Below are 13,761 nucleotides of genomic sequence, written 5' to 3'. Positions count from 1 at the left end.
GGTAAAGTATCGATTGACTACGGAAGCTTAAACGTGCAGCGCGAAGGCGAGTTGTTTAACTCGCCAAGTCGCCTTGTTTCGGCAAAATAGGCGAGAAGGCGACTTGTACAAACTCGCCAAGGCGCCCTTTTTAAGACGAGATGACGAGAAGGCGACTTGTACAAACTCGCCAAGGCGCCCTTTTTAAGACGAGATGGCGAGAAAGCGACTAATACAAACACGCCAAGGCGCCTTGCTTAAGACGGGGAGGCGAGAAGGCGACTTGTACAAACTCGCCAAGGCGCCTTGTCTAAGACGAGAAGGCGAGATGGTGACTTATACAAACTCGCCTAGGCGCTTTGTCTAAGACGAGAAGACAAGATGGTGACTTATACAAACTCGCCAAAGCGCCTTGTCTAAGACGAGAAGACGAGAAGGCGACTTGTATAAACTCACCTAAGCGCCTTGTCTAAGACGAGAAGGCGAGAAGGCGACTTATAAAAACGAGCCTAGGCGCCTTGTCTGATACGAGAAGGCGAGAAGGTGACTTGTACAAACTCGCCTAGGCGCCTTGTCTAAGACGAGAAAGCGAGAAGGCGACTTATACAAACTTGCCAAGGCGCCTTGTCTGAGGCGAGAAGGCGAGAAGGCGACTTGTACAAACTCGCCTAGGCGCCTTGTCTAAGACGAGAAGACGAGAAGGTGACTTAAACAAACTCGCCAAGGCGCTTTGTTTAGACGAGAAGGCGAGAAGGCGACATGTACAAACTCGCTAAGGCGCCTAGTGTATGCTACGAGAAGGCGGGAAGGCGAGATGTTCAAACTCGTTTGAGGGTAACGCAGCGCAAGTGGAGCAGCAAAATGTCAATAGACTGTGACATGGTGGACGTCAAGACGATTTGCTAGACTGCTAGAAGTGAAGAGGAGCATCATTGCAGTTTTTACATGAGAAATATCGGCAATTTATCATTCAGCATGCCGAGGGCTAGGCTTCCTATTTTTGTAAGTATGGTTGCCAAATTAGGCATATAGAATTTTCTCGTCATTATTTTGATTTGGTGAATTCTATAATATTGTGCTACTCAGATTAAATGGCACTTCTATAACCCGATAAATGTCATGAAACTTTGAAAATGGTCATCTTCTTTTTAATAAGGACGAAGTAGATAGACTGCATGAAGACTAGGTGTGCCACTGATCGAGGTGTACATATTTTTTTAGACAAGGGAGGCGGGATATTAACGACTTTCCTCAACCAGTGCAGTTATTGGGTGTCTGGACAGGTTGGGTATCCGGACAGACTGTTTTCATTTTTCAAAAAATTACATGCACCATTCTACGGATTTCTCAAAAATTATTGTTGACAGTATAAGTATTACAAAGGACAAATATTCAAAATATTTACCACAAATTCATAAATATTTTTCGTGAAATCAATGTGTAAATGTTACAACAGTGGCGGATCCAGGGGGGCGCAACAGGCGTGCGCCCCCCCCCCCCTCCTATTTTTTGGATACCCCCCATTGAACGTACATGTTAATTTTCGAAAATTTTCGGCTGCGCCCCCCTATTTTTCAAAATTTTCGGCTGCGCCCCCCCCCTATTTTCAAATCCTGGATCCGCCGCTGTTACAACTTTATTTTTGATAGGTGTCCGGACACCCAACCCCCATCCTACATACACACATGAAGTACCTGCACACAAAAAAAAACTTAGCATAGGCCTGACTGTTACAACCGGTAATGTCGCAGCGATGCATAATGTCACACCAACACATCTTATTGAATGGGTCGAGCCATGCGTTTGGAAATTTTGCCATGGGAGAGCAGCTCGAATGTGTGACTTTTTTTGCAAGAAAGTTCTCCATTAACATGAATATGTACACAAAGTACACAAAAAGGTCATTTTCTTAAATAGAACAATGGGTACTCTTTTCCGCCAAAATGAGGCAAAAATTACACTTAATGAAGAGTACGGGTTTGACGGCTTTAACGACACACCCCGTCGGAACCAAATCATAGCGTACCCATCTGTAAGTCCGTCAACATTACACTTTTTAACATAATTTATAGACCTACACACTTTTTAAAACATTTTGGTGCAGGTCTAGATCTACACCAAAATGTTTTTTATCGGTTTATATTTTTTAGATTAACCAACTGATCGGGTTTATTTGTTGCATGCATGCATATTAGGACCATGCTTATACACCCCTTATGTGTTTTTTTTTATCACGCTGTCCTCGTTAATTATGCTAATATGTGCATATTTAAATTCACATAAAATTGTCATTTTAGTTTCTTGACAGATTGTGTTTAAATTTGGTATAAAAATTATACAGATCTATCATATAGAAGAAAAAAGTCCTAATGTTTTGGGAATGCTGCCCTCCTTAATCATACTGATGTATGCAACTTTGATCAAAATCACATAAAATGCTCCCATTTCTTATTTTTTTGATATATTTTGTTTAAATTTGGTAGATAGGCCTATGACTGCTATTGGTAATGCTGCAACCAATCCAATTTATGTTTATAATGCATATCGTTCCCGGGTCTCTACCCTACGGGGGTCTCTACAACACAAGAGCATGCTTGTCTACGTGAAGGTCAAAGGTCAATTAACAATTAATGTCTCATTTCACTGTTTTTTAACCACGCGCATTTCAAACCCACGTTTTGCGGACGACCATATATTGGACGTTGTACATATTTTTTTTCGACTAGCGTGGATTGGCCCTTCCAATCAAGATAAAAAAATGTTTCTTATATGTTTGTTTGATTTTTGTCTTTCAGGTGTTCATATTCGCTTCCTTTCTCGGGGTAGCAGGACAACCACCTCCATTCTACACGGCTGCAGCACTTGGCGAGTTGGTGGAAGATTTATCAGATGACCTGATTCAGCACTATTACATTGCGGGATTTACCGCAATACAAATCCTCCTGTTGCTGCATATGCGTCACGAAATTTCCATCGGTATCAGAAGAATTCGACAAATTATTCGACGTCTCAGAGTGCGAAGAGTTGATCGACGGAGCAACGTAAATGACATCATAAATGCCATTACATTTGAATTGCGTGGATCGGGACAAAACCTTGGTTACAGGGCGATGTGGAGGAGACTGAGAATCAGACATGAAATATCTGCTACACAAAGAGTGGTGCGAGAGCTTCTGTCAGCTATGGATCCTGATGGGGTCGAGAGGAGATCGAATCGGCGTCTACATCGACGAAGATACGTTAATAGAGGTCCAAATCACGTCATACATATTGATGGTTATGATAAACTCAAACCATATGGTTTTGCAGTTCACTCTGCTATCGACGGATTTTCGCGGAAGGTATTATGGCTTAAAGTTGGGCGTTCAAATAATAATCCGCGATATATCACACGATTTTTTTTAGACTATATTTCATTAATTAATGGAGTACCTCGAATCGTACGGAGTGACAGAGGAACAGAAAATTGTCAAATTCGTGATGTACAAATTGCCCTTCGTTGGTATCATGACGATGAGTTCCATCGATACAAAAGTTTCATGTATGGGCGTTCAACAAGTAATCAAAGAATTGAATCTTGGTGGGGACATGTTGGGAGGCTTTCATCTCGATTCTGGATTGAACTTTTCAAGCAATTCCGCGATAATGGTGGATTGGACAATACCAATCCAATTCACGTTGAAGCATTACGATTTTGTTTCACAAACCTAATTCAGCGTGACTTGGATCTTGTTGTTCAAGAGTGGAACCAACACCGAATCAGGAGTCAGGCCAATGAAGAATCACCATATGGGATACCGGATTTAATGTATTATGTTCCTGAAATATACGGAGCCGAAGATAACAAGATGCCACTTGCTTATTCACTCGACGAAGTACAGGAAACTGCAAATAATATATCGCTTGATTTTCCACCATACGGATGTAGCCAAGAGTTTGTTGAGGTAGTAAATCAGTATGTCGGTGATGTTCACAATTTCCAGCTTCCTGAATCTGTTGAAGAAGCAACTGAACTCTACGAATATCTTGTAAATCTCTTGTGACTCAAATAATATTAATGATATTTCATCTGGAAGTGTGAGAGATGGAGAAAAAAAACACATCAAGGGAATTAAGTTCAATGTTCTTTTTTTAGGTAATACGCGAGTAATAGGGACCATCAATAACGGCATGTAGATTCACCTAATTAAAAAAAATAAAAAATAAAACATGCAGTCACTCTTGTGAATATTTGATTGTGACTGAAAATCCAAAACCGTAGCCTCGTGTAATTGAAGCAGACTTCCTCTTGCCGAGGAGAAAAGGCTTCTCGTAAGGAGCTTGTCACAATCAAACAAATAAACAAAAAGCCTTCATAATCACGCGCAGTACTACGGGTGAAAAAAAATAAAAATGCACCTATACATGATAGGTGCCTTTTGAGTTCTAGATGAAACATTGATTTTTTGATTGATTGATTTTTTTTTGTTTTGTACATATGAGTCGTATTTTGTTAAGTAATCCATCTCATGAAGGACAAAAAAGAGGTTTTGCTGAATAAATAATTCCGATGTTAATGAATGTTAGGCCTATTGTTATTTTGCACATTGCATCATTGATATACGAATCTGTGTTGGGGTTCAAAGAAGTCTTTCTAATCTTTACTATTTGCAGGCGTAAAGCCTATGGTAAATAAAATGTACAGAGTGAGTCATAAATGATGCAACACTTTCTTAATTGAGCATTGTTTTACAAATATGGGATTGACATAGGGTTTGTTACCATGTATGGATAGATGATGTATCCCTTCGTCGTTTGGTAAAATTTTCTTCAATTTTGCTGCTACGGTTGAGCGCACAACAGCTATTGTTTGACATAAAAGCAAAACCCATTTGCGCCAAGTCAGAAAATCTTTTTACACTTCTTAAAGTGTTCATCTCACAAATATGAGAAAAGATATCACATTTATTGCTCCTGACTGTGATAGAGTAATTATTTCCCTTTGATTTGATACCAAATTTGTGGGGAATTAAATTTATTGGATATGAGCCAATAAGTGAGTCTGGGGAAAAACCCATTGTGTCATCATCAACAATGCATTGCTTTTGTCAGCACATAAATTCTATAAGTCTTGGCGCAAATGGGTTTTGACTCTTTGTTAAACAATGGCTGTTGTGCGCGCAATCGTAACACAAAAGTAAAACAAATGTTTCCAAACAACAAATGAATATAATACTCTATCCATACATGCTAAACACAATCTGTTAATCCCACATTTTTATAACAATAGTCAATTTAAAAAGTGTTGCATTGTTTCTGACTCACTCTGTATATTTTAAGATCTGTGTTGTTACAAGAAAAGCATCTACTGATCCGCAGACCTACTGTCCCCCAGTCCCTGTTACTTGTCAGCTCAAAACTTCAAGACGGAGTTGAATGAGTTATTGTGAAAAACTACAGATTGATCTTTCAAGCCAAATTTCGACAAAAATATCAACATAGTTTTATGGGTGCTAATTTCCTTCTCTTAAGTTTGTGTTCCTAACCCATTTTTAATTTTGTTATGTCTTTGTTATGTCTTTGGGCAACCGATGGTTTGTGAAACATCATTGCAAATGTGTGTAAATTTTGCCCAAACCGAGTCATTTTGAATCAACCATGCAATTTTGCAGTTTTCTAACTGTTAATCACGTTTTAGCCTAAAGTTTGGGCATGTTAAGATTGGGCAAACTCTATCATACAGTTGGTCAATTTGAGTTGAGTATTGGTTGAAGGATAACCCTGTCGGGCAATCGTTGTCCAATAATTTAATCGAAATTGCTCAACTAGTTGTGTAAAAACTTATTAATATACATATTTTTGTTAATGTCAAATCATGTATATAAGAGGGATTCTTAAACTTTAACTGTTATACTTTCAGTCGTCTCTTTACTCTTTTCGCACACGCATAGTAGGACACTTTAGAATGGTAAGTTTTATTGAAAAATTACAAAAGAAAATATTTGAGAATAATGTGAAGGAAAATGAAAGTAAATTGAAATATGACGTATGAAAATATATTTTGTTGAATTTACTGCCGAAAAATAACGTTGAAACAATGCAATCAATGCCGTACGCAGATGGAGGGACCTTTCGCATTTTTTAACGATTTGGATCCCATTTTGGGTGGATTTTTTGGGGGAGGAATTAATACAAAATACATATTCATGGAAATGTGTGTTCCTGACGTAGGATACCGGGAAATGTAAATAGCAAACATAAAACAATAATTATGATCACTAGCTGGCATAGCCAGGATTTTTTAAACAGGGGACCAAAGCGAGGGAGCGAGGCGACCGAGTGGGAAATGGTGTGGGACAACGACCTTTGAAAATGTGCGCATCAAAAAGATTTTTTTTTTTAGTTCCTCAAATCAACGGGGGTGGGGGCTGGGCCATTGTAGTGCATTCAAGTGGGATGTACTTGTCATAGTCTCGAAGTTCAAAATCGCCTTCTTTTGTCTGAAATTGGGTATCTTCTATTAGGGTACTCAAGTTAGATTGGAAAAAATGACCCCCTATTCTCGGGGAAATTAAGAATTTGTGGCTTATTCCTGGCCTTATTGCTTATCGGATGTTGTGAAGAGTCCTATAGGTTTATGTTAATTTCAGGAATAAGGAGGTAAAGATGGACTAGACTGTGAATGTGGTGAAAATCACAAAAACTTTAAACAGCAATGCTAACCCCTTCATTATGAAGGTGGCATCATTAAACGAGTTTTTCCATTATGTGTTTGTGCAATTTTGCCATTTTTGATTTGTTAGATTTACCTTGTCTTTATGTGTTCAGTCTTGCATTAAACGAGTTTTTTCCATTATGTGTTTGTGCAATTTTGCCATTTTTGATTTGTTAGATTTACCTTGTCTTTATGTGTTCAGTCTTGCATGCATAATGTATAAATATCCTTATTCTTATCCTATTTAATTTGATGTATGACACTGACTATCTATTTGGTTAGTACATGATATAATACGAGTAAAATAAGTGTCCACTTTTGTTTTCTGTTGAGTGTAGCTGAAAAGAGTCATGGCTAATTTTCTTTGCAATAGAATTATTACATTACAGAGATAACGAGAACACCAAAGACAACTATTTCATCCCTTACAGGGCCCCAGACAGCCCGCCCGTAAAATGCCCCCAACCAGTGTTTCCAAGTTCAAGAAATTTACCCAAATTCCGAAATACCAGGCAATCTCCAGGTAATTGTCAGGAAACAATTCCAGGAAATATTAGAAATAATATAGCAAGATGTTTTTAATCAGTTTTCACTGAAACTAGTAAATTCTAACGACGAAGTGGAACTTGCCACTGCTCAAAACTGTCGCTCACTCGCAGAATTAAATTTATTCCATTCCTAATTTCGCGTGAATAACCTCAAGCAAAATTATACTGTACATGTCACATATTCACAAGAGAAAAACAAGATTATGTCTTTTATTCATTTTTTATTTATTTATTTTTTTTTTTTTTTTTGGGGGGGGACTAATTCCAGGAAATTTATTCAAATTCCGGGAAATTTAGGATCCCATTCCAGGAAATAAATTTCTTAGGAGTGGAAACACTGACTGGGCATGTGTATTACTTCCAGTTAAAATGACGAGAATAGTGATGATCATCGTGATGATTGTGGTGGTGGATTTGATAGTGATGGTGGTGATGATGATGATGATAGTGATGATGATGATGATGATGATAGTGATGATGGTGATGGTGATGATGATGATGATGATGATAGTGATGATGATGATGATGATAGTGATGATGATGATGGTGATGATGATGATGATGATAGTGATGATGATGATAGTGATGATGGTGATGATGATGATGATGATAGTGATGATGATGATGATGATGATGATAGTGATGATGATGATGGTGATGATGATGATGATGATGAAACTGCTGCCACTGATGATAGTTGCGGTGATGACGATAGTGATAGCTTATTTTGCTCGATATATGCCAAAATGTCTTGCACTTAAAGAGATCCAGGGATGAATGTAAAGAAAGTACTACAACACCCCCCCCCCCCCAAGATGAAAAATAAATGTATGCAAATGTCAAGATTTAAAAGATGACATGCGTCACAATGAAAATAAACTGGTATAAAACGAATAGATTATCACCCCAAAAAAGAGAGAAAAGATGAACCATCCTGGTGAACATAAACCATGTATGTGACAATGAAATAAAAAGATCATATGAAGAAGATTTAAAAAAAAAGGAATATGCAAAAAGAAAAAAAGAGAATTGAACCATCTTGGTGAACATAAACCATGTATGTGATAATGAAAATAAAAAGATTGTATGAAGATAATTAAAAAAAAAGGGAATATGAAAAAAGAAAAGAAAAGATTTAACCATCTCGGTGAACATGAACCATGTATGTGTTATGAAAATTAGAATAATATAAACAAGAAAACAAAACAAAACAAAAGAACCATCGTGGTGAACATTACATGGGTGTATCCAGGATTTCACACCCCGGGGGGCCCGACCTGATTTTGGCGCCCCTGTGTACTTTTCAAAAGATGGCGCCCCCTCCAGGCAAACATAGGCATACGGCTAAAATTCATGTTAAAATAATTTATTAAAGCATTTATATCATGTATATGAAGCCCTTCTTGAAAGTTAAATGATTTGTTTTCTTTTCTTTTCTTAATATTTAACTGCAAACATCGCACCTCCTAATTAATATAAAATCATGTGAGAGCGAGTTGAAATTTGTCCATCAATTTATAGTGATTTGAAAGCAAGCCAATGTAAATTGCTGTTTTGCAATAATCATCATATATAAATGTGGTGTATAATCATGATAATCTGGTTACAAGAAAAAATAGGAAAGTGGAAATTTTCTCAATACGAGTGATCTGGAATAGGACGCTTTATGCATTTTAAGGGGGTCATAACTCCTCATAATGTAATAACCTCTTTAGAGTGACCAGAAGGCATGGAAGTTAAAGTACACATTCAAAGCCAATCACTAAAAATAGCGATCTATATATCAATTTAAAGCGGAAAGCATGTAGAAGACAATGAAATCCATTATTACTCATATAAATTGATAAGAATTTATTAAAACGCATTTTTAGAAAGGCCTCTCATATGGCTCCGGACACACCGATTGCCGGTAGCGAAACGAGCGATTTCTTGATGGCGTCAATTTATGGGCAAACATACCAACGTTGCAAGTGACCCGAGCTAATGTTCATACTTATACACGGCCGGACTGTGATATCCGATGTTTCATGGGCTTGGTTTTAGTCCTATTTACATGATTGTAAGCACCAAAAAAATAAATAAAAATAAGGTTCAGCTATAGAATAGTAACTCCCCTTTGACTTTGAGGGGATGATTTCTGAGGATCTAGTCTCCCGACTATTTTCGATGTACGAAAAGTCATAACATTATAGACAGAGACCAGAGAATATCATCGCGTATCTAGCTCAAAGTTCGAACGTAATATCAGTTTACAGATCGTAAGAAAACCCAAATAATTTTGATGTAAATGCTGAAAATAAAGATATCTAGACATAAACAAGCAGAACGATTTCTACCAATACATATTTTTTCTTTTTTTCTCGATCTCTTGACGATTTCGAGAGGTTTGCTTATATATTCATATATATCCAGGCATTGAGCGCAGGATACGCTACTCAGGAGCAGAGAAGCAGTATTAAAAAAAATGGTACAAGCGGGGGAAAAAATAATTTAGGTATCAAATCTTCTCAAACGATATGTGTATGTGGTATCAAGTTAAAGCCGAAAGATTTTTCTTGCTGATACACTTTATTTCGTATAATTTGCTTTTGGAACCAGTTGTTCCAATTTCCCTATTGAAACCAGTTGGCAACTGGTTTCAATTGAAACCAGTTGAAACCAATTGCCAACTGGTTCCAATTGAAACCAGTTGAAACCAATTGCCAACTGGTTCCAGTTGCCTAATTGGTTCAACTGGAACCAGTTGTTCCAATTTCCCTATTGAAACCAGTTGGCTTCAATTGGTTTCAATTGGTTTCAACTGGTTTCAATTGGTTTCAACTGGTTTCAATTGGTTTCTATTGGATCCAATTGAAACTTAGTTGGCAACTGGTTTCAATTGGTTTTGCTCCAATTGGTTTCAACTGGATTTTGGTCCTGGGGTCACAATTCGGTACTCTAGACTAGTCTAGATCTAAGTTAGATTCTCTAGATCTAGCCTCTAACGTTAGATCTAGGCCCTATATCACTTTTATATCGACAATATCACTATCAGTAACAACTGATATTTCTGACAAATTTGCTCTCAGCCAATCAGATGCAAGGATTCCAGTAGCTTATAGTCTAACAGTTATTGCAACTTGTTATTGATAACAGGTTAAATATGAAACGGGACCCTGAAAATGGCCTAAGTAACTTGTGGTAATCACGTCGAATAGGGGACCAGCCGGCAAACATACCCTACACTCCACCCTAAGTTAGAGATCTAGGCCTAACGTTAGATCTAGTCGGCGGCCTAACGCTAAAACCCTATCCCTTCTCGTGTTATTTTTGCCGGTCCCCTATTCGACGTGATTGCCTAACTTGTTATAGTCTACCTAGATCTAGACCTAGTTAGGCCTATACAGTATACTTACTTGTTGTGAAAGTTCGATTAAATCGGCTCTATTTGCCCCCCGCACTGCCTCCACCTCTCGAGCTCTGTCCGGTCCCATCCTAAAGAGAATCTTCACATTATGCTGCTTCTTCTCCTCGCCGTTCTCATCACTGCTAGTACTGTCTCCGTTGTTCTTGTTCTCGTCTGTTTGGTCTGCCATGATCGTTAACTTGTAGTAGGCCTATAGATCTAGATCTATATACATGTAGACTACCTATATCTCTAGACCATGTACGTACAGTACCTACAGATGAGATCGAGCGCGCGTGCGCAAGTCTAGATCTCGGCCGGCCATGGCCATATGCGCAAGTCGCCTTCTCGCCTTCTCTTCTTAAACAAAGCGCCTTGGTAAGTTTGTACAAGTCGCTTTCTCGCCTTCTCGCCTTAAACAAGGCGCCTTGGCGAGTTTGTACAAGTCGCCTTCTCGTCTTAAACAAGGCGCTTTGGCGAGTTTGTACACGGTCGCCTTCTCGCCATCTCGTCTTAAACAAGGCGCCTTGGCGACTTTCACAAGTCGGTTTCTCGACTTAAACAAGGCGCCTTGGCGAGTTTGTACAAGTCGCCTTCTCGCCTTCTCGTCCTAAACAAGGCGCCTTGGCGAATTTGTACAAATCGCCTTCTCGCCTTCTCGTCTTAAACAAGGCGTTTTGGCGAGTTTGTACAAGTCGCCTTCTCGCCTTCTCGTCTTAAACAAGGCGCCTTGGCGAGTTTGTACAAGTCGCCTAGACGCCTTCTCATCAAAGACAAAGCGCCTAGGCGAGTTTGTACAAGTCGCCTTATTACCTTCTCGTCTAAGACAAGGCGTCTTGGCGAGTTTGTACAAGTCGCCTATAGACGCCTTCTCATCAAAGACAAAGCGCCTAGGCGAGTTTGTACAAGTCGCCTTCTCGCCTTCTCGTCTAAAACAAGGCGCCTTGGCGAGTTTGCACAAGTCGCCTAGACGCCTTTTCATCAAAGACAAAGCGCCTAGGCGAGTTTGTACAAGTCACCTTCTCGCCTTCTCTTATCAGACAAAGCGCCTAGGCGAGTTTGTACAAGTCGCCTTCTCGTCTTCTCGTCTTAAACAAGGCGTCTTGGCGAGTTTGTACAAGTCGCCTTCTCGCCTTCTCGTCTTAGACAAGGCGCTTAGGCGAGTTTGTACAAGTCGCCTTCTCGTCTTCTCGTCTTAAACAAGGCGCCTTGGCGAGTTTGTACAAGTCGCCTTCTCGCCTTTTTTGCCGAAACAAGGCGCCTTGGCGAGTTGAACAACTCGCCTTCGCGCTGCACGTTTAAGCTTCCGTAATTGACGCCTTGCCGAAGAACGGAAGGACGCGATGGATTCGAACACACACATTTCTGATTACAAGGTGAGAATCGGAACCGCTACATCATGGCACTTCCACTTTCCTAATCGGAATATGAGACTAAGGTAAATGATTGCATATTTTCATTGCTTAAATTACTATTTCAGAGCACTATCCATGTCAGTCGATTGAAAAAACAGGCCCCCCTCCCATTGCATCATAATACCCTGGCACAGTCCATGGGTCAGTGATATCATACCTAAATATATAGATCTTGCAACATCGACATAACCCATATTTGTGAGCTTTACACAGAAATCAAGACGATTGTAGCTCTCCGATTTGGTTGTCCCTTTGCAAATCTGAAACAGAAGATCCATCGATCCTTTGCCTAGAACAGGACACTGTCTCATGTACTTCGAAATCGTCTTTTGGTTTAATCCCAGTGCTTCTATGACGGGGTAAACGTCCCTCATCAATATGTGAAAGGCTGCTCGTACAATCTCTACTTCATACAGCTTTTCCCGTGGCGTCTTGTTTACGATGCATTCTATTAGGATCAATCAAATATGCATAGATGATCATTATTTGTGTAATACTCCCAACTGAACTATCGTACTTGAAATTACTTTCACTTTTTTTTACTAATTGTATGATTTTATTTAAAGATATAGTAACAATCGTATCAATCTAAGGATTCGTGTCACTGAAGCCAATGAATAATATGAATGACAAGGAGAGTGTGCGTCAAAGAGAATATGATTTAATTATATCGTGTCGTGTTTAACTGCAACCAAAAATAATTCGGGGCGGACTACGAATAATTGGGTCTGAACATAACAAACGTTTCCTCAATCTATTCAAACTCTGAAATACCCGTAACTGTATATCGAAATATTTTTTCCTATTTTCTTAATATTTTGGATATTTCATTTATCGTCGAATCCAGTGTCCGATAATGACACGGGAATGAGAAAATGTTTACCTTATGAACAAATAAAAATATTCAGTCAAGGATGTTTCTATATGATTTCATATTGTATTTACCTTCTAGCCCTACAGATTTGAAAGCTGATCTCAATGACTTTCGAAAAGATTTGTCTACATGCTTTCTTCTCCATCGCCTCAGTTGTTGCCCCAGATCCGCCGAGGATATATCTTCTTCCTGCGATTCTTCGTGAGAACCGGCCTTTTCTTTGCCCGTCCCTTCTTGTGAGAGTGATCGCTCAAACTGGGGTTGAGACTTTCCATCCTGGTCTTCAGACAATAAGCTGAGTATATCTTAATGTAATGATAATCATGATATTTCGATGTAAAAATGAATATACGCACAATTATGCATTTAGAAGTTATTTAGTTTAGTTATGACATATTTCATTCAATGTGAAACAGGACTTCGATTTTAATATATATATATTAAAAAGCTCTTAATCGGATACTTCTCATCTCAGTTGTTATCAAAATCGAATCATATTTAATCTAAGTGTAAAATGTGTGCACAATGTCAAGGGTTTAACCTAAAAAAATAGATAGATAACATCATGACGAGAATGTCACAGCTATAAGCTTACCCCTTAGTTTTCTTGCTGTCCTTTTTGATCTCTTCCAGTGGATTCTTGTTTTACTGGTAAATTCCCCCACCTTATCATCAGTTGTCGCTTGAGTCACCAGCCACTCAAGTTCTTGATCCGTTACAAAATTTACTGAAAATGTGGATTTCCATCGAGAAAAACAACACATTTTTATTATCTCTTTAATATGTATATTCAGGTTGTTAAGAAACATAATTATAAAACTTTTACAATAGTTGTGTAAAGTAATTTTGGCATTATTTTCATTTTA

General features: G+C 38.7%; 1 protein-coding gene across 1 annotated transcript; it reads left to right on the top strand.

Annotated features, from left to right (window-relative positions):
• The first annotated feature begins 602 nt into the window (after positions 1–602).
• Positions 603–4,350, top strand: LOC135154840 (uncharacterized). Its single transcript, XM_064103030.1, has 2 exons — positions 603–981; positions 2,775–4,350. The coding sequence occupies exons 1-2, from the start codon at positions 925–927 to the stop codon at positions 4,020–4,022; spliced, it is 1,305 nt and encodes a 434-aa protein (XP_063959100.1). The 5' UTR covers positions 603–924; the 3' UTR covers positions 4,023–4,350.
• Positions 4,351–13,761: the final 9,411 nt, after the last annotated feature.

The sequence above is a fragment of the Lytechinus pictus genome, chromosome 8 (genome assembly GCF_037042905.1).
Source record: "Lytechinus pictus isolate F3 Inbred chromosome 8, Lp3.0, whole genome shotgun sequence".
NCBI lineage: Eukaryota > Metazoa > Echinodermata > Echinoidea > Temnopleuroida > Toxopneustidae > Lytechinus > Lytechinus pictus.
This window is presented reverse-complemented; position numbering and strand designations above follow the sequence as displayed.